At 51.8% G+C, this 19995-nt stretch overlaps 3 protein-coding genes across 3 annotated transcripts in view; 1 reads left to right on the forward strand and 2 right to left on the reverse strand.

Annotated features, from left to right (window-relative positions):
- The window catches only part of AKAP14 (A-kinase anchoring protein 14), a 20201-nt gene extending 15521 nt beyond the window's left edge, over nt 1-4680 (reverse strand). Inside the window, exons 1-3 of the mRNA XM_004762072.3 lie at nt 4376-4680; nt 1190-1356; nt 515-606 (exon numbers count right to left, since the gene is read on the reverse strand). Coding sequence (XP_004762129.1) covers nt 515-606; nt 1190-1346 — 249 coding nt within the window. The 5' untranslated portion in view covers nt 1347-1356; nt 4376-4680. The remainder of the gene's footprint in view (nt 1-514; nt 607-1189; nt 1357-4375) is intronic.
- An 8801-nt stretch (nt 4681-13481) lies between these two features.
- On the reverse strand, nt 13482-17399 carry NDUFA1 (NADH:ubiquinone oxidoreductase subunit A1). The gene is made up of 3 exons (XM_004762073.2): nt 17186-17399; nt 16198-16287; nt 13482-13609 (listed from the first exon to the last, which is right to left on the reverse strand). Exons 1-3 carry the CDS (start codon nt 17285-17287, stop codon nt 13589-13591), a joined length of 213 nt encoding a protein of 70 aa, XP_004762130.1. The 5' UTR covers nt 17288-17399; the 3' UTR covers nt 13482-13588.
- Nucleotides 17400-17454: 55 nt separating this feature from the next.
- On the forward strand, nt 17455-18696 carry RNF113A (ring finger protein 113A). The gene has a single exon (XM_004762074.3). It carries the CDS (start codon nt 17601-17603, stop codon nt 18642-18644), a length of 1044 nt encoding a protein of 347 aa, XP_004762131.1. The 5' UTR covers nt 17455-17600; the 3' UTR covers nt 18645-18696.
- The last annotated feature ends 1299 nt before the right edge of the window (nt 18697-19995 follow it).

Here is a 19995-nt window from a genome sequence, read left to right on the forward strand (position 1 = left end):
AGGGATTTCAGGTCATGGTTGAACCCACCCCGCCAGGTATGCAGGGCAACCTGGGTAAGCCGCTCCAAGATAAGCCACACAAATGGGTCAGAGCCAGGCAGAGGCAGAAAAGAGACAGGAATTCACAGACATGCACATCACGGTGTGCAGGCATGATGTTCCAAAACCAACTCAGAAAGATCCATTGGCATCCCCTCCATTAATACGAGATCTCTGAAGTTGGTGACGGGAAACTCCTGGTTTGAAAGCCAGCCTGGGAAAATGGCTTAGCCGGGCCTCTCGGATTTGCCGAGGGAGATGTAAGGTTAGGAAGATACAAACAAAGAAAGACGACTGTGCCTCTCACCATCGAGCCATACCACTTTGATCTTGGAGCCCAGATGGGGGACAATTGTTTACTTTTTAGTCACCTTTGAAATCATCTAGGGTTTCTGGGTCTGAAACGTTTCATCAGATGCTCCTTTTCATTGTTCCTCGCCCTTGTATACCCACCCGGAGCGGTCCGCTAACTTACCAGGACGAACTCCTCGATCTGTTTGCGGCCCCTTTCTGCTGTGAATTCACCGTGTGTGATCCATTTGATGCTTTTGGTGGGCTTTTCAGCTTCTGCAAGAAAAGGAGGTGAGAAGTTGTCAGTTGCCTGGTGGTGTGGCATTGTTTTTTATTTTTTTTAATTTTTTTTAATTTTTTTAAAAGATTTTATTTATTTATTTGACAGAGAGAGATCACAAATAGACAGAGGGAGAGAGGGAAGCAGGCTCCCTGCTGAGCAGAGAGCCCGATGCGGGACTTGATCCCAGGACTCTGAGATCATGACCTGAGCCGAGGGCAGCGGCTTAACCCACTGAGCCACCCAGGCGCCCTGGTGTGGCATTGTTTAATGGGACCGTCCTTCAGGCCTCCAAGTAGGATGACTACCTTCCACAGTCTTTTTTTTTTTTTTTAATTTAAATGTGGGGTTTCCTTTTTTAAATGTCAGGTTTTTTTCATTTGTTTTTAATGATGCTACCAGTTTATTTCACAGAGACACAGTGAGAGAGGGAACACAAGCGGGGGGGAGTTGGAGAGGGAGAAGCAGGCTTCCCGTTGAAGCAGGGAGCCCGATGCGGGGCTCGATCTCAGGATCCTGGGATCATGACCTGAGCCAAAGGCAGACGTTTAACCGACTGAGCCACCCAGGCGCCCCTACCTTCCATACTCTGAACAGCAGCACGGATGGCATTCTTCACTATCTCTAGAGCTAGTTCATTCACATCGACATTGTCCTCTTCTTTGTCTGTCTCCTGGCTTGTAGGACTTTGATCCACATCCATCTTCTGGATATTGAAATTTTTGCTCCCATCCATTGTCTTTCCCCTGGTAAAAGAAGCTCAAGAAGTTAGCCCTTGCGCATGTGTGCATGCATCTACGTACAGCACTTGTCTAAGTTCAGACCACCGCTTGAAGGATAAGATGTAGGAAATGGTTGTTGCCTCTAGGGGGCAACAAAAGCTTAAGGGTGGGGATGGGAGTGAAGCTTTACCTTTTATCCTTTGTGCCTAGCTTCAGGGATCTGTTTTTCCTGAAAACCAAGGGTTTTCAGATTCTTAGAACCGTGAACAGTTCAATCAAGGTGTAGTAGAATGAGTCCGAACTTCTTTGGAGTTCTAATATGGATTTCTAGCTGAGTCTTTAATAGAACCTCAATTCCTGCTTAAGCAACTGAGAGCACATGCCCAGCCCTTTTTTTTTTTTTTTCAAGATTTTATTTGAGAAAGAGAGAACATGAGCAGGGGGAGGGGCAGAGGGACAGGGAGAGAGAAAGAGAAACGGACTCCCCACTGAGCACCGAGCCAACGCAGGGCTCAGGGCTCGATCCCACGACCCTGAGATTACAACCTGAGCCAAAACGGAGTCGGATACTTAACCCACTGAGCCACCCAGAGACCTGGAGCTATGTGCCCTGGGGCACCTGGATAGCTCAGTCAGTTAAACGTTGGACTCTTGATTTTGGCTCAGTTCATGATCTCATGGTGGTGGGATCAAGCCCTGTGTTGGGCTCGGCGCTCAGTGCAGATTCTGCTTGAGATGCTCTTCTTCTCCCTCTGCCCCTCCCCCTGCTCGTGCTTGCTCTCTTTCTCAAATAAATAAATAAGTCTTTTTTTTTTTAAGGATAATGTGAATTAAAATCATTAGAGGCAATACAGCATAGGATGGGGATGGGTTTTCAGTTTTTTTTCTCTTGGATTTTCCAGGTGTACAAATTATATATCATCTGCCAGAAACTATCATTTTTTACCATCTCCTCTCCTGAGATAATATACTTCCATAAGTACTTGCTTTGGTGAACACTTGCAGAAAACTGTTCAGTTCCTCCTGACTTCTGCTGTTCCATCATAACGTGTGCTCCTGGTTTAGGGTGACAGATGTGTCACATCGGGAAACTCTGCTCCGGTTCTGGTAAGAGGTTTATCATAAATGATCACTAAAATTTTCCAGATGTTTTTAACATCTGCGGAGATGGTAAAACTTAATCGTTCTTCGGGCTGTGGACAAGGGTTCGTCACAGTGCTAAGACTCTGCCCCCTTTTCTGTCTTTTTTCGATCCTTTCCTCTTGAGTCTTGGATTCTCTTTCTTTCCTGGCTACTACTTAAGTCTCTTCACCTTTGAGAAATCACTTCCTTCTAGCACAGCTATGCATCCCTGCGGCCAGTTGCATGAGGGGTGCAATAGCCAAGTGGGTGTCTCTCTCCAAAAGGAGCTTATTATTCTTCTGTAGTTACCACTTCCAATTTTGGGGTGTTTAATGTGCCTTGTTTCATTGAACTCAGCCCTACTCCATGAAATCGTGCACTAGACACCTTCCATTTGCCTTTGCAGACCCACTCCTCCCGTGTCCCCTGCTCTCTGTCCTGGAAGGCCGATCTGGCTGGACTGCATCAGTGGGCTCCCCGCTTCCCTCTGGCTTCCAGGAGGTTCTGCACAATGCGGAGACCAGGCTGAGGGAGGAGAATGAGGGCAAGTGATGTGTTCCCTGGGGAGCAGTCCGCCTTCAGGGTCCCCTATGGCTGGAGCGGATCCTGCTTGTCCCAGGGCAGGGAGTCTCACTTCTCAGCCCCGTAAGGGCAGTTCTGCTCTCCCCTCAGCCCTGTTCTAGAACCGCCTGACTGTTCTAGCCCCAGGGGAGCTGCACTTGCCTTTGTTGCCCTCCTGTCCGCCCACACCTTCGTAAACACTCCGTTCGTTCGCTTAACCCTTCTCTACCTGCACTGCTCTTAGTGTGCCAGGTTTCCTGGTGGGACCCTGCGACACAGAGAGACTCTTGTCACCACATGAAAGGAGGAGGCCAGGCTCACGGCCAGACTCTCTGGCTCTGCGGCTGATGCACTCAACTACCCCACTCTCTTCCCCCCAGGACTCCAGAGTCCGAAGCCCTCCTGAAGTCCAGAATGTGCTCACTCGCTTTCTGTGAGCCTCTTCGAGGAGAGGCACCCTCTGCCCCCTTTCTCATTGTTGGTTCCAGGGTGGCCTGGGGGCTGTCCAGGGCTGCCCAGTTCTTGGGGCCCTCAGTCCAGGGATGGTCTGAACAGCCTTTCAAGCCTTGGGAAATGCTGACTTGTGTTCATTTGGGTCTTCATATTAGCATCTGTGGCTCGGTTTGCATGTGCCTCAGTTTCCTGTGGCTGCTCTCTGGGGGTGGACAAGGCCGTCTACTGGGGGAGGACGGAGTCTTCCCAGGCTGCCCGTCCCAGACAGCGAGGAGAGCCTGACGGGTGGCCAGTGAGGGAGTCCGAAGGCCCTCGAGCCTAGGGAACTGGCTGTCCCCAGCCTAAGAATTGGGCCAATTGGGCCACAGCAATTTGCTATAAACTTTGTAGTTAAAGACAACAGTGGAGTTTTTTTGGTAAACTGGTAAATTTAGGAGGCTTCGGTGAGTTAACCATACAGCAGCTTGATCCTTTAAAGAATGGCGCACGTGGCGACTCGGTCACTCAGTGACTCGGGTTTCAGCAAACTGCTTCTTGATGAATTGAACAGAAGCCAAATATGTGACCTCCAAAACCAGGCAGAGGAGGTGGGGGGGTTCTCATCCATGGAATGGAAGAACCTCCTTAAGACCTTCCCTAGGGAGCCCTGAATTCCGGCAGGAGGGAGAAAGGGGAGCGGGGCTCACATCGTGCCCTTGCATGTCCAGGGCACAAATCCTTCATAAGCGACCCTCCGACTGACTTGTCCTCATGCTTCGTCTCCCCTCCCTTCCTAAGGAGAGAGGCCAGATGGGCGGGAAAGGCCAGGTGTGTGGTGGAGCCCGGGGTCAGGTGACAGCTGCGGAGAACCAGTGTGAGGCCTCTCTGCAGCACCCCCCCACCCCCCACCAGCCCGCCACCCCCGTACCTGAGTGAGCAGATCCTTGTTTGGAGCAGTTCCGGCCAGGTCAGCCCCAGACTCCCGGCCGCTCGGGCCCAGGCCTGCCAGACAGAATGTTTACATGTGCTCCCCGGGCAACACCCATTTCCACCAATGGGAGCCAAAGCCCTGAGTGGCCACCCGCTTCTGCCAGTGAAGGCGGGGACAGTCCATCCCAGCAACCTTGTGACCTCTGCCCTGTGGCACTCGTGGCCAGCTTCCTCCGGCGGGGGAGCTTCCTCCGGCGGGGGAGCTCGAAGGGCTTTTGCCGGAGGAGCAGGGATGGCCGGCCCGGCATGTGGTGGGGGTGATGGCGGTCTGTTCTCTGGGCCACTGTGTGCAACGCCGTGTATGTGTGTGTGTGTGTGTGTGTGTGGTCTCCGTCTCCTCCTGGCAGCTTGCTGGCCGCCAGTAGTGTTTGCATTACAGGGAAACACAGCGAGACACCCAGGGTGTCAGACCCAGGGCCGCTGGCCTCACTGACGGAACTTCTTACTTCTCGAGACCCACATTCCCAGGCTTGGACCTCCCTGCGTGCTTGATTGTTTTCAGGGGTGTCTTTTGTGGATCACAGATGAGCTTCCAACATAATGGTTACCAGCCTAGACCCAGGAACAGTTTACTGCATGTTTCGTAGTTTCCTTGTCTGCAAAGTGGGGATCATAGTGCCGTGGAATAGGGGTTCGCAGGAGGACCGGATCCCGCGATTCCTGTCAAGACTGGGAACAGTGCCTGGTGCATCAGAAGCGGTCTTCATACCGATCAGATCGTTTTTCTAGTATTATCACTAATAGCAGTAGTACTATAGAGTGTTCTTTTAAATGGTAAAATGAAAAGTTGTGGGCCCTGGGGCGCCTGGATGGCTCAGTTGGTTAAGCGTCTGCCTTGGGCTTAGGTTATATTCCTGGGACCCTGGGATCGAGCCCTGTGTCCTCGTCATCGTCATCGTCATCGTAGTTGTTGTCCTTGTCATCCTCAGGCTCCCTGCGCTCCCTCTCCCCCTCCCCTCCCTCTGCAGCTCCCCCTGCTTGTGCGCCTGTGCTCTTTCTCTCTCTCTCTCTGTCAAATAAATAAAATCTTGGGAAAAAATTGTTGGCCCTGTGTTAAGACCCAGTTTTATTTTACTAATTTTCTGTGAAATCCCTCCGTCTCACAAGCCCTGCTTTTGACCACCATGCTTTGTGTCCGGAGTGCTTGGTTCACCCTGTGACAGTCTCCATCCCAGGGAAGAAAGAGAGCGACTTGCTAAGTATCCTCCTCACCCAGGACGAACGCTGAGCTGTGCCTGGGAGACGGTCCTGCGCACAGAGCCTGCTAGTGCGATGGCTCAGTGACCTGGGGGCTGGGGCTGGAAGGGAGAATTGTGGGAGGGAATGGTGCGGCTCGCAGGAGCTCGGCCTCTGATCCCACACAAGGGGCTCACATCCCAGCTCTGCCACAGGCTGGCTTTGTGACTTTAGGTAGGTTGTGTCACGTCTCTGAGTCTCTGAGCGTGGGGATCTTCCTTACTGTCCCTTCAGACCCCTGATAAGGTAAAATGAGGTGGTCCGTGGGGAGCTGTCAGAACAAGGAAAGACACCCGAAGTGCGCAATGAACACTAGTTCCCATGGTCAGCGTGGTGGAGACGAGCCACCACGGGCAGAATCAAAATGTAGAGGGGTCAGAAAGGGTCCACCGCTTCCACAAAGCAAGGCGCACATGCCGGAGGCAGGAGGGACCCATGTGTCTTGAGCTGTCGCTGTGCAGGCCCGGTGCCCAGGTGCCAAGCCAGGAGGAGGACTTGTGTGACACGCTCACTGGTGAGCACGCGGGCTCAGGCTCCAGAGCTGCCAGTACTCTCAGTGATGACGACCGGCCTCAGTGCTCCTCCTACACAGCCCATCAGACCAGCGGCTCCGAACCTTCTAGTGCCGCAGCAGGCCTGCCCTTCCGGACTCCCTGGGGGACAGTGGGGAAGTGGGAGCTGCTGGGCCCCGCAGCAGCTGCATTCCAAAAGGGCCAAGCTCCAGCTTCCTTTGTGTCAGGCTTTGGTGGGCAGAGGCAGCAGGACCTTTCCCAAGAAACTGTGGGGTGACTGGTGAGGGGTGAGGGGTGTGGGCCGAGGACCTGGCACCGGGATTCTGAATCGCCCAGAGGAGAAGGACGTGCAGGCAAGTGACAAGAAGCTCCTTGGAGGCAAGATGCGTTCATGGGGGAAGCTGGGCTAGAAGGTGCCTCTTTGAATGAGGAGCTTAAACTCTGTGGCCAGAACTTGACCTTCCCCTCCCACCCCCGAGCCAAGCCTCTTCCCCAAGTGACGGATCCTGGCCCTGGGCCCTCCTGATGGAGCGGCCTCTGATGCCAGGTGGTGCTGAGGGCGGGTCCTTCTGCTTTTGCTCCCCCCGCCCAGCAGGTGAGTGTGGCCCCGGGATGGGGGCGGGGTGGGGGGGAGAAGAGAGGAGCAGGTGGGACAGTGGAGGAGGAGCCCGGCCCAGCCCCTCATTCCAGGGAGGAAGTAGATGCAGCGGGCCAGGAAGCCCCAAACCCAAGTCCCCACCTTGCTGCCCGCCCCCAGTCCACCATGAGCCTCTCTGCACGTAGGGCGTCCTGCCTCCTCGGAGCCCCCCGGGGCCTAGGCCCCCACTTGGACACCAGCTTGTAGTCCAGTGATGCCCCTCTGTTTGCCCCAGAAATAGGGAGCCTGGCCTGCTGCCACAGCGAGGCCTGGGCCCTTCAGGTCATGCTGAGAGAGGCTCCTGGGCCAGCGGCGGGCCAGGCCGCCACTCCTCGTCCACATCCACGTCCATGGAGACCAATGGGCAGAGCAGGAGGGACAGGCTGCACTGTGTGCATGCAGCCTTCCTGAGGTGGCCTCGCTGGCCATGCTGCCGGGGGGAGAGGGGAAGGCACCTCGCTCTGGGGGAGCCCACACCCTGGGCCTGGAATCGGACTCTTGCTTTCCATGTCCCCTCAGTCATTTTTACTCCCTCTCCCTCCCCTGCAGCCCACCTGGTCTATCTGCTCACCCTGCCCTCCTCCCTCCGTGGCAAGGCGCTCAGTTCTCCTCCCTGGAGCCCGGGCTGAGCGCTGACCCTGTCCGGTCAGGTGAGGCAGAGCCCGCGCGGAGCTTTTAAGGCCCCGCGATGCGCACGGGCGGCCGGCACTGTGGGCAAGTGAGGGTGCAGGAAGGACAAGGTCCCCAGCCTCCCGCCACGCTCTTGGCCTGGTTGGGAAGCTAAGGAAAGCCCCCCGAAGAGAGAATGAGCAAGTCAAAGGTAGCAAGGCCTGTCAGGTTCGGGCAGGCTCTAAGCAAGCAGAGCTGTATGATGGCTCTCTAGGTCTGAGAGGCCACCAGGCTGTCCCAGGAAGGGGCTTGAGGAGGCAGGAGCCCGGGGACTCTCCCAGGCTGAGGCCTGTCTTCCAGCAGTAAAGGCCCAGGACCCGGAGTCCAATGCTGGTCCGTCCCAGGTTGGCGGGTTCCTGAAAGTCATACTGTCCTGAAGTCCTCTCAGAATGTTCCAGCCATCCCTGAACACACACATCTGCCACAGGGCAAGTGCCTCGTTGAACACTGTGTCACTCAGAACAAAAGCCCAGTGGCAGAGCTGTTCCCGGACAGCTGGACTTTTGCCAGTGCTGCCCTGATCCTTGTCCCCACTCATAAGCACTTCTAGGCCCCAGATGCAAACTCCGGGGTTGCCCAGGAGACCTGAGCCACCCCACCCCCAAGACGGGGCTCTTACAGGTAAGAGCGGAGAGGGGGGCTTCTGGGAGACGCCCTGTTTTCTGGCCTCCGGAAGCCAAGGGTATTAGGCCCAGAAGGAAAATTTTCTGTGGAATGAAACAGATATTCCCAGCAACGTGTAGGTGGCGCACAGGCAGCAGCCTGGGCAAGGGGTACTAAAGAAACCCTTAAATACACGGGAAAGATTTTTGTTTTCTTGGGGCCGTAATGCTCAGTGTTTCCGCTGTCTTTCCCTTTTCCTGTTGTCTTTGGGATTGTAGTTCTTTGGGATCACCACTGAAATTGCTTACTTGTTTGTAAGCTTTATTACCTGGCCCATAGGTAATAACTGGTTTCTTCACGGTTTCTGGACCTGAGGAAGATCTGTCAAGAAACAAGGCAACAGAATCGGCATGAAATGTGTTCCAGTGGGATACCTGGGTGGCTTAGTCGGTTAAGCGTCTGCCTTCGGCTCAGGTCCTGATCCCAAGCCCCGCATCGGGCTCCCTGCTCAGCAAGGAGTCTGCTTCTCCCTCTCCCCCTGCCCTGCTCAGGTTCTCTCTCTAATAAACAAAACTAAAAAAAGAAAGGAAGAGCACACCCTGAAAGTCCACACTGACATACCTAGGAAGAAGAAACTCTGTTTCATGTGTCTTGTGCCCACAAAAGTATAGTAATTTTTCTCGGGTCACGAAAGTTATCACAAAAGTTATCAGGGTGAGAGGAAATCTTGAAAAGCAAGTGACGCCCAGCTCTCAGCCCCTACTCCCTGTCCTCATCCAGAAGCTTCCTGCTGAGGTGGCCGGCTTCAATCCCGTCCACTCATCACCTTCCCATAGAAGGGGGCAGGTGGCAGCTGCCTGGAGGGGCAAGGGGGCACTCGGTTCTCACAGCGGCATTCGGCTAGATTGTGCTCTCTGCTCTCAGGGAAAACACCTTCAGAGCAATCGGTGTCTGTTGTCTTGGATCACAGTGCTCTGGGGATACCTTGATTGTGATCATTCATCCCAGGAGGGAACCCCGGGCCGCTGCACTTGGTCATGCGCTGGGCCTGAGGGTGCCCCGACATCCCTCTGGGAACCGAGGAGTGGACTGGACGGCTCTTCAGGGGGTGCTTGCAGTGTCAGCAATGGTCCCTCCCATGAGCAGAGGCTGTAGTTACAGACCACCTCCCGGACATGACTTCCTGGCCGTCTCTGAGCCCATACCTGCCGTCTCTGAGGCACATACCTGCCTCACTTGAGAGACGGGAGACCTGAGGCTCAGAGCAGTGCAGCGACTTGCCTAAGGTCACACAGCCCCCAGGTGGCACCCTGAGTCTCTGCATCATACATCCCCTCTTCCTTCCGAAAACAAACTGTCATGGGTCAGGGGGAGAGAAGGGGTGGTCCAGGGCATTAGAAGCATTGCCAGCCTCTACCCACTAGGTGGCAGTAGCACCCCATGAAAAGTGGCTAGACTACTGCGTAGTCCTGGCTTCCGGTCCGTGCTCCTCGGAGCAGCGCGGCAGGGGTGTGCCTGTCACCGTCGCACGCCCCCTTCCTGCCCTGCGGAGGCTCGCTGCTGCCGGAGGAGCGAGTCCCGCGCCCTGAGGGTGATAGACCAGACCCTTCGGGTTCTGGGTCCTGCCGGCCTCTCCGGTCACTCTTCCCCCCTCCTTGCCGCCTCCCCCTTGGCTCTAGTTCGCCACCCCTGCTCGGAGGTCTCTCCCGCACAGCCGTGCTAGGCTGTGCCCCCAGCCGGGCCGTTTTTCTGCGTGCGGGGTCCCCCCTCGGTGGTTGAGTTAGTAAATCCTACCCAACCTCCGAGACTCGGCTTGGTGTGGGCATCACCTGGGAGCTTACCCTAAGCCTTTCCCCTGCCTCCTCCACCCCATTGCCCCTGCCCCCACTGAGTCAGCCCCTCCGTCTTGCTCCCCGCACCTCCTGCAAACTTCTGTTCCTAGCACTCCGCACCCCATCTCGTCATGCCTGTTTCACCCCTGCTGTGAGTTCCTGAAGGGCAAGGCTGGGTCTCACTCAAATTCGAGGCACAGGGCCTGGTGTGTAGCCTTTTCTTTTTCTTCTTCTTCTTCTTTTTTTTTTTTAAAGATTTGTTTGTTTATTTGAGATCGAGAGAGCACACAAGCAGGGGGAGAGGGAGAAGTAGGCTCCAGGACCCCAGGATTCTGACCTAAGCTCCCCAGGCGCCCCTGGCGGGTAGCATTTACTCAACAGTGTTTACTGAACCCCAGAGAACAGTTAAAAGTACACTGGGTTGGGGGGGGGAGGTACACTGGGTTGGGAGTCAAAACACCAGGAGTCTAGTCCCACTTCTGCCACTAGCTCGCTAAGTGATTGCTTCCCATCTCTGAACCTGTGTTTCCTCATCTGGGGAATCAGAATTTGGACTGAATGCCTAAGGGTCCTCAGAAACTGGATTGCTGAGTCCAGAATGTTTTTTCATAAATAGTCCACTTAAAACTGCTTCCCAAGGGCGCCTGGGAGGCTCAGATGGTTGGACATTTGCTTTCGGCTCAGATCATGATCGCCAAGTCCTGGGATTGAGCTGGGCTCCACTGATTGATTGATTGATCAGGCTCCCTGCTCAGTGAGGAGTCTGCTTCTTCCCTTTCTCACTCCCCCCTGCTTGTGCTCTCTCTCTCTCTCTCTCAAATGAATAAATAAAATCTTTTTAAAAAATGCTTCCAAAAGGGCAGGGCCATCATCTTCCTCCCCCTTTTGAATGTGTATGACTTTCCTCTAATCTTTTTCAAAGGCTTTTCCTATTAACTATTTCACTGGACCCTAGAAATAACTGCAGCAGCCTTGTAGATATTGTTCCAAACAAGAACCATTCTTTGAAACAAGTGACAAAAACTGTGTCACATTACCTTGATGGAAGACAGAAGAACAAGTGTTTGTGTTTGTTTATGCACCCATGAAGGGCCCCTTCAGGATGACGTGACCATGGGGAGGTGCTGGGCCAGGGATCAGAGCAAGGCTTTTCACTCAATACCTTATATTGTTCGATGTTAGAGCTATGTGAATACAGTATTTAAACAATTAAAAAAAAAAAGGGGGAGCGCCTGGGTGGCTCAGTGGGTTAAAGCCTCTGCCTTCAGCTCAGGTCATGATCCCAGGGTCCTGGGATCGAGCCCCACATCGGGCCCTCTGCTCAGCAGGGAGCCTGATTCCCTTCCTCTCTCTGCCTGCCTTTCTGCCTACCTGTGATCTCTTGTCTGTCAAATAAATAAAATCTTGATTAAAAAAATAGACAATTAACGAGAGTGACTATAGATGCCTGGATGGCTCAGTCAGTTAAGCGGCTGCCTTTGGCTCAAGTCATGATCCCAGAGTCCTGGGATCGAGTCCGGCAAGGGGCTTCTTGCTCAGTGGGGAGCCTGCCTCTCCCTCTGCCTGCTGTTCCCTCTGCTTGTGCTCTCTCTGACAAATAAATAAAATCTTAAAAAAAAAAAAGATGGTGAATAAAGCCACATGAGTGGTGTTGTTTCCCAATCATCACTTCAATCTTTTCCCCCCAAAGATATATTATTTGGGGGTGGGGGGCAGTGAGAGGGAGAGCAAATCTCCAGGAGACTCCCCACTGAGTTGGGAGTGTGATGCGGGGCTCATTCCCAAGTCCCTGTGATCAGGATCTGAGCCGAAATCAAGAGTTGGAGTCAACTGACTGGGCCACCCAGGCATCCCACAGCATTTCAGTCTAAGAGCAAGTGACCTGTGCATCACGGGTGGGTGGGAGGGGTCAGTGGCCAGACCACCTCCGTCAGAGCTGCTCTAAGAAAATGCTTCTGGCTGACAGCACTTGCAAAAAGTCAAGAGAAATGCAGGCTACAAAGCACCACTACAGTCTCCTAGCTGCAGGGTTTTCATCAGGTTCACTCGCTGGCAGCAGGGGGTAATAATGAGGCTGAATTTCACAGCAGGCGCCACAGAAACGGGAGGTGAAGGATTGGGCCTCAGGGGCAGAGCCTGACCGACCGATCGCCACCTGCCGGGTTGGGGCCCTTCAGATCCAGGCCTGAATCCAGCTGAGGAGGTAAGCTTAGTGGCTGATGCCCGGCTAGAGGCACAGCAGACAGGTGACAGACCCACAGCCCCAGAGCCTTAGCCGTGGCTCAGTCGCCCCGTCTTCCACAGGCCTGTCCACACCGCCTGCCCCTCTCCCTTCCCAGAGCGAGTCTTCGTCACCGTGGGCTGAGGCCCGTGCGCAGCTAAGTGTGGACCAGAGCCGTGTGACGTTTGTCATCGTGACCGTGGCTCTCCTTCAACAGCTTCATCACAGGGTGGCCGGTCAGAGGTCATGCCCCCAGTGTGACGGCCGCCTGCCTCCTCTGGAAGCCATGCCCGGCCGCCTGAGCTCAATGGAAAGCACCCAGCGTGGGGTTCAAGGTCACCGGCACATTGAAGGTTAAAATGGGTCCAAGATGGGAGATGAAAAACAACAGAGTTTTCTCACCTGGGGGGTTGGTCTACACCCCCAGCAGGATTCCCCTCTCTCTGCATGTTACATCTTTTCAGATCTTCCTACCACTGGGTTACCTTTCTGGGTGAACATGCAACTCTTTATTTCAAGTTGTCAGTATGTGCATTTGAGTAAAACTGTTGCTGTCGCTGCTCTCCACAGAAATGAAAATCAACCCTTCAGTGCATCCTAGCTGTTAGACGCAGAACGCATGAATGTAGAAGATGCAATCTGTTTTAACAGCATTCCACCTGGGGGGGCCTGGCTGGCTCAGTGGGAGGAGCCCAAGACTCTCCATCTCAGGGTTCCAGCCCCCAGGCTGGGTGTACGGATCACTAAAAAGAAGAAAAACTTAAAAAAAAAATAAATAAAAGCATTCTACCCGGAATTTCACACAACAGGAATCACCCAGGAAAGGAACTACAGGGGGAAAAAAAGTACTACTTTTTCCTGTATTCTCCTAGCAATCTCTAAAGGAATGATTCTTTTTTTTTTTTTAAGATTTTATTTATTTATTTGAGAGAGAGTGAGAGTGAGAGAGCACAAGTTGGGGAAGTGGCAGAGGGAGAAGCAGGCTCCCCACTGAGCAGGGAGCCAGAGGTGGGGCTCAATCCCAGGTCCCTGAGATCACGACCTGCCCAAGCCAAAGTCAGTCGCTTCACTCAGCCACCCAGGCCCCCCTGAAATGTCTTTTTAAATATTCCAACAGTATATTTTGTTCCAACAAATTATATATGTATCCCAACAGTACTAACTACCATGTATGACAGGCTGCGCAGTGGGACAGGGACAGGTGCCTGCTGCACATTCTAGCTATAATTCTAAGCTTAAGTTGCCTCCTAGTTTTTTTTAAGGTGAAAAAGCTCCATTTGGGTAGACTGTTTGAGCTTGTGTAGTACTGTTAAAAAAAAAAAGTCAAGAAAGCCTTTGATTTTACTTTTTTATTATGCACTCCGTTAATACACTGCATAACCTTTAGAAGGGCTAGATGAGCATGACTGAGTTATTTTTCATCCGTCAGGATGATGCTTCCTTAATCGATATTCTCCAAACCCTGAAAAACAGAATTAAAAGGGAAATGTGAGAATTCTGTTGCGGCCACAAATGTACACACGCAGGCGTGCCTCAGGGACACGAGTCAGCGCCAGACCGCTGCGGTACAGTGAGCGGAAGGAAGGGGTCTGGTTGCCCGGCGCATAGAAAAGTCCCGTTTGCACGAGTGTGCGGTCTGTCTAGTGTGCAACAGCATATGTCTACAAACCAGCGTGCACACCTTAATTTCAAAAAACCTTAGTGCTAAAAAACGGGAACCACCATCTGAGTTCTGAGTCGTAAGCACAGATCGCAGATCGGCATAGAAAATGTTAACAGTAACAAAGTTTGAAATAGTTTGAAAACTTCCAAAACATGACGCAGACACAAAGTGAGCAAATGCTAATGGGCAAACGGCGCCCACAGACTCGCTCCACACGGGGCTGCCCCAAACCTTCGATGTGCACCAACACCCGGCATCCGTACACGCAGCGAGGCCGGCAGGTGCTCTCTGGTGTCAGCGGCCTGCTCTGTTATTAAAAGGACGTACCTGCACACCCCACCTTTCTCACGATGCAACAGTAAGGTGAACTGAATTTTCTAATCACTGAGGTCCAAAGAATAACCTACAATGATTTCTAGTTTCCATTTTCTGACCACAGCAAACATCACTTTATACGAAAAGTGCCCCACCCATCAGAAGGAAAACCAGTGACCGTCTGGATCCTTCAGAGAATGAAGACAATCGGGTCAAATCATTACAAAAAAATAACAACCAACACGAGGAAGAGACCATTAACCTCATTCTAGTTTTTACAGATGAACAAATGGAGACTCAGCTTAAAAGGCTCTTGCGGAAGTCAGCAAGAAGTGGCAGGTGAGCCAATGTGAGCGTGACACTGTTTATTCAGAAGACCCACTCTTTCTTAGCTCGTGACCAAATTCTTCAGAAAGTAAAACATCAGTCAGGGACAGCATTTCTTCCAAGCGTTAAATAACACAGTCCAGGTAGTCCGCTTACGATCGCAGGCAGAACCACCTTGAGAGAAATGAGACCTGCACAGTCCTAGGAGCTGCCCTGCAGAAATGCTTTTTTTTTTTTCTTTAAGATTTTACGTATTTATTTGACACACAGAGAGAGAAATCACAAGTAGTCAGAGAGGCAGACAGAGAGAGGGGGGAAGCAGGCTCTCCGAAGAGCAGAAAGCCCAATGTGGCACTCGATCCCAGAACCCTGAGATCATGACCTGAGCAGAAGGCAGAGGCTTAACCCACTGAGCCACCCAGGTGCCCCTGCCCTGCAGAAATTCTAATCGGGAACCTTCTCTCCATCTCGTGCGCAGGCCGACTGTGCTGGTCACTCTCGGACCACACTGGGAAATCCTGCCTTAGTCAAGTAGACCTCTATCACCATGTTCGTCAGCTTCTCTCAAAGGGCGCCATGCTGACAGGCAGATCACCTAGGCTGAGTCCTTATAGTGTCACTGAACCCCTCTGACCCTGTTTTCTCATCTATAAAATGAAACGAGTATTAACCTAGGTTCACTGTGAGGAATAAATACTTTTTTTTTTTTTTTAAGAATAATGGCAATGAACTCCTACAAGATCTAAGAACATACCACCAGGTTTAATCATATGAAAATGTTCTGCTTGCCTATATCTGACCTACTAAAACAGCAATTCCACAGGATTCACTCAAATGCACAATTATGGTAATTCTTTATATATGGTACTGGGTGCATGAACTGGCAAACTCATGAAGTATTAGTGTATTCGTGAAACAGGACCGTGTGTATACAGAAATTTAATTCACTTGAATGGTATTTCAAATAAAAAATGGAGGGGCGCCTGGGTGGCTCAGTGGGTTAAGCCTCTGCCTTCGTCTCAGGTCGTAATACCAGGGTCCTGGGATCGAGCCCTGCATTGGGCTTTCTGCTCAGCAGGGAGCCTGCTTCCCACCCCCCAACCCCCCTCCACCTCTGTGCTTACTTGTGATCTCTGTCAAATAAATAAATAAAATCTTTTTTAAAAATTAAATTAAATTTAAATTAAAAATGGACTGCTCTATAACTGGATAATTGTGACAACTGGCTATCTCTTGGAAAAAAGTAAAGTTAAATCCTGTGATTTCACATTATATCCCCAATGACCTATAAACAGGTTAGCACTAAACGTTAAAAAAAAGGTATTTGGAAAATTTTTAAAAATTTATTTATAATCTTGGTTAGGACAGTCATTTGTAAGCAAGACATAAAACTCAAAATCCTGAATGACAAAATATGATAAAATGAACATCAAAATTAAAAACTGATGGGAGACTTCATAAAGTGAAGACAGACTGGTAAAAAAAAGATCTGCCACATGTAAAACAGACAGAAGATTAATAATCATAACGTATGAAGAAGCCCCATAAAAAAAAAAACAAGCAAAGCACACAAGCAGACAATCCATAGAATAAAAATACAAACGTTCATTAAATCTCTGAAAGGCTGCTCAACTTCACCAGCAGACAAGACAACTCCAATTCAATTAGCACTGTTAAGACATTTGGCAAAACATAACCAGAACCCATCTCAACCCAGAGGATGTCTAGTATGAGAGCCATCTTACCTTTGACACATAGTAACGATCAACTCCAGAGATGCGCCTATCTCTTTGCATCAAACTCCACTGATATGGATAATAGGCAACCCTTTTTTCCTACAATTAAAAGAAATCATTACTGCACAATGTTTACGAAGATGAGTGGCTCTATTATAATAGAGGGCTCTCAGAACTTATTAAGTGGCATTCTAGGAAAATGGAATCATCACTGAAACAAAAACCAAATTAAGATCAAATCCTAAATAAAATCGGACCATTAAGCTTCAAAATTGAGATGGTAACCATGAGTCTTTACACATTCTATTTTAACCAGCATCTGTTTTTTTTTTTTCCCTTTCCTCCTCCCCCCCCCCCTTATTTGAAAGACTCGACTACTTGTTTCCATTTGGGATCTCAAAGAGAAGAAACAATAGCAGCAGATCACACGTGAAGAACAATCCCCAAAACAGAAAGCAAATACATTAATGCCCTGTACTCTAGGGATAACGTGATGGGCATGGAAGAGAGGAAAATGAAATCCTGATGTGAAAAGCAGGATCTTACGGTAAATTCCTCAAGGCTTGGGAAAAGGCGGGGTGGGGTGGGGGGGGCTAAAAAATGTCAAAGTAAAAACCTAATTAAGAGCAAAGAGATTAAAAGCCGAGAAGGTACCAGGATGCGGACGCGAGAAATTACAATCAAAAGATTAGAGATCCGAGGGAGTGGAGGCACGACTAAAGCGAGGCCCAGGAGTTCGGACCCACCTGCTCATCTACCGTTCCAGCCCCCGAACCTACAACGCCGTCTTGGCCACTCCACCCAACAACTAGCTGCTTCTTGCTAGAGCAGAGCGCGGTTTCCGTCGGGTTTCGTTCCGCAAGCCTCTGCTTTTAGGCAACCAGAAGAAGGGGGAGGCAAGCCTGGTGTCCCCCAGGTCGGAGAGCGGCTCCGGACCCCAGTGGCCACCCACCGCCCGTCCGCGAAGTCAGCCTTCGAGCGGGAGAGGCCGCCTTACCTTGCCCCCGTTGGTGAACCTGTGGATGTGCGCCGTGGCTATGCCGGGGATGACCAAGCACACGGCCATGACGCCGATCCCGGGCAGGATCTCGAACCACATCGCACCGCGGAGGCCAACGCCAAAACCCTCCTTCCCGGCCCCGTTAAAGGTGACCCGGCCTCGGCCCCTTCCCAGTAGGCTCCGCGGCAGCCAGCCGGCGGGGCGGGGCCGCGCACGCCTCGGGAGGAAGCGACGGGGGCCGGCAGGGCTCAGGGGCGGTGCGCGCTCGCATCCTCGCCCCCGCGGCCGCCCGCAGTCCGCTTGGGGCGGCCCATCTCGCTCCGTCTGGCGGCCGGGCGCGCGACGCGCGGTGACGTGAAGAGGCCCCGCGAGGCCCAGCACGCCATAGCCTTCCGGAGCTAAGGGCTCTAAAATGGCAGAGCAACTTTCTCCGGCCAAGCCGGCAGACCAGGTGTGCACCTTCCTCTTCAAGAAGCCTGGTGGGCGAAAAGGGGCTGCGGGCCGCAGGAAGCGCCCGGTCTGCGACCCGGAGCCCGGGGACAGCAACAGCAGCAGCAGTGACGAAGGCAGCACTGTGGTTCGCCCTGAGAAGAAGCGGGCGATCCACAATCCGATGATACAGAAGACTCGTGGCAGTGGTAAACAGAAGGCGGCTTACGGCAACTTGAGCAGCGAGGAGGAGGAGGAGGAGGAGAAAGAGCCCGAGAGTCTTGGCGTGGTGTACAAGTCCACCCGCTCGGCAAAACCCGTGGGACCAGAGGATATGGGGGCGACTGCTGTCTACGAGCTAGACACAGAGAAGGAGCGTGACGCACAAGCCATCTTTGAGCGCAGCCAGAAGATCCAGGAGGAGCTGAGGGGCAAGGAAGATGACAAGATCTATCGGGGAATCAATAATTACCAGAAATTCATGAAGCCCAAGGATACGTCTATGGGCAATGCTTCCTCCGGGATGGTGAGGAAGGGCCCCATCCGAGCTCCCGAGCATCTACGTGCCACCGTGCGCTGGGATTACCAGCCCGACATTTGTAAGGACTACAAGGAGACTGGCTTTTGCGGCTTCGGAGACAGCTGCAAGTTCCTCCATGACCGTTCAGATTACAAGCATGGGTGGCAGATCGAACGTGAGCTTGATGAGGGTCGCTATGGTGTCTATGAGGACGAAAACTATGAAGTGGGAAGCGATGATGAGGAAATACCATTCAAGTGTTTCATCTGTCGCCAGACCTTCCGGAATCCAGTTGTCACCAAGTGCAGGCATTATTTCTGCGAGAGCTGTGCACTGCAGCATTTCCGCACCACCCCTCGCTGCTATGTCTGTGACCAGCAGACCAATGGCGTCTTCAATCCAGCGAAAGAATTGATTGCTAAATTGGAGAAGCATCGAGCTGCAGAAGAGGGTGGTGCTTCCGATTTCCCAGAAGACCCCGATGAGAGTCCAATCCCCATCACTTAGTTTCCCTATTAGTCTCACACCTCAAAATAAATCTTTTGTTTGGAAATCTTAATTCGTCGTGTCCTTCCTTTCTAGGGAAAGTGAAAGGAAAAGGCGGGTGGTGAAATAGGGCCCTGGATGGATGGCTTATAAAAGCCTCGAGGTAGGTTCGGTCTGGATTTTTACCTGTTACATATGCTGCCTGGGTGTGACATAACTTTTCAGAGCCCTTTGGCATAAATTCCGGGGATGGGAGAAGTTCGAGAAAAGAGCTAAAATTTGCTTGAACTAAAACTGATGAAAGCAAGAACTGAACCTATTATATCACGTTTCTGTATCACTTAGTAGTTTACAAAAATACCTCCATGTGTGAGCTCTACTGGAAGCCTGTACTACTACAAAATATGCCCCCGCAAGGCTGGGTGTTGGGAGGGTGGTGTGGGAATGGGAGAATTGGGTGGGGGAGCTGGTGGCTAGCACCAGAGTGCACGTATGGGAAACGGTCCTTGCTCTCTTAAAGCACCACAGGTGGGTGCCTGGGAGGCTCAGTCGGTTAAACCCGTGCCTTCCGCTCAGGTCATGATCTAAGGATGGTGGGATCCAGTCCCATGGTGGGCTCCCTGCTGGGCAGGGAGCCTGCTTCTCCCTCTGCCCCTGCCCCAACATATTCTCTCAATCTCGCTCTCAAATAAATACAATCTTTTTTTTAAAGATTGTATTTATTTATTTGACAGAGATCACAAGTAGGCAGAGAAGCAGGCAAAGAGAGAGGGAGGGAGCAGGCTCCCTGCTGAGCAGACAGCCCTATTGCGGGGCTCCATCCCAGGACCCTACGATCGTGACCTGAGCTGAAGGCAGAGGCTATAATCCACTGAGCCACCCAGGCATCCCTCAAATAAATACAATCTTTAAGAAAAAATAAACTACTGTAGGTAACCCCCCTTTCACAAATGATTGAAATGGCTTATGCTGTGCTGTCCAGTATGATAGCCACTAGCTTCAGGGGGCAGTTGAGTACCTCAAATGCGGCTGGTAGCCACTATATTGGACACTGAAGTTCTAAACTGAATTTGTAAGCCAAGTTCAGAGAACAAAAAACCTAACATTTTATAATCCACCGTCTGAAATTATTTGTGTTTGCAATAGAGCTGGTCATGTTAATCTATGTACCTGTCTTCCCAGCTAGTTTAGAAAGTCTTCAGTGACTAACCCAGTGCTTGGCATATGATAAACAAATAAACCCAGAAATGTCTGGAAAGGAGTATTGGGGCCCAAGCCTCAAATCCATGTTGAGGAGGTTTGACTATATTCTATAGGTCATGAGATAGCAGAGGTTTGGGGAGGGGGGCACAATCAGACTTTTTTTTTTTTA

This window comes from Mustela putorius, unplaced genomic scaffold (assembly GCF_011764305.1).
Source record: "Mustela putorius furo isolate JIRA1106 unplaced genomic scaffold, ASM1176430v1.1 tig00003901_pilon_pilon_pilon, whole genome shotgun sequence".
NCBI lineage: Eukaryota > Metazoa > Chordata > Mammalia > Carnivora > Mustelidae > Mustela > Mustela putorius.

Bases quoted from the DNA above. Each gene is read 5' to 3' on its own strand.
- NDUFA1 (XM_004762073.2), bottom strand. From the start codon at position 17,287: ATGTGGTTCGAGATCCTGCCCGGGATCGGCGTCATGGCCGTGTGCTTG. The intron at 16,288-17,185 runs GTAAGGCGGCCT...TTTTAATTGTAG, and splicing joins GGTTCACCAACGGGGGCAAG to GAAAAAAGGGTTGCCTATTA. The intron at 13,610-16,197 runs GTAAGATGGCTC...TCTGTTTTTCAG, and splicing joins ATCGTTACTATGTGTCAAAG to GGTTTGGAGAATATCGATTA.
- RNF113A (XM_004762074.3), top strand. From the start codon at position 17,601: ATGGCAGAGCAACTTTCTCCGGCCAAGCCGGCAGACCAGGTGTGCACC.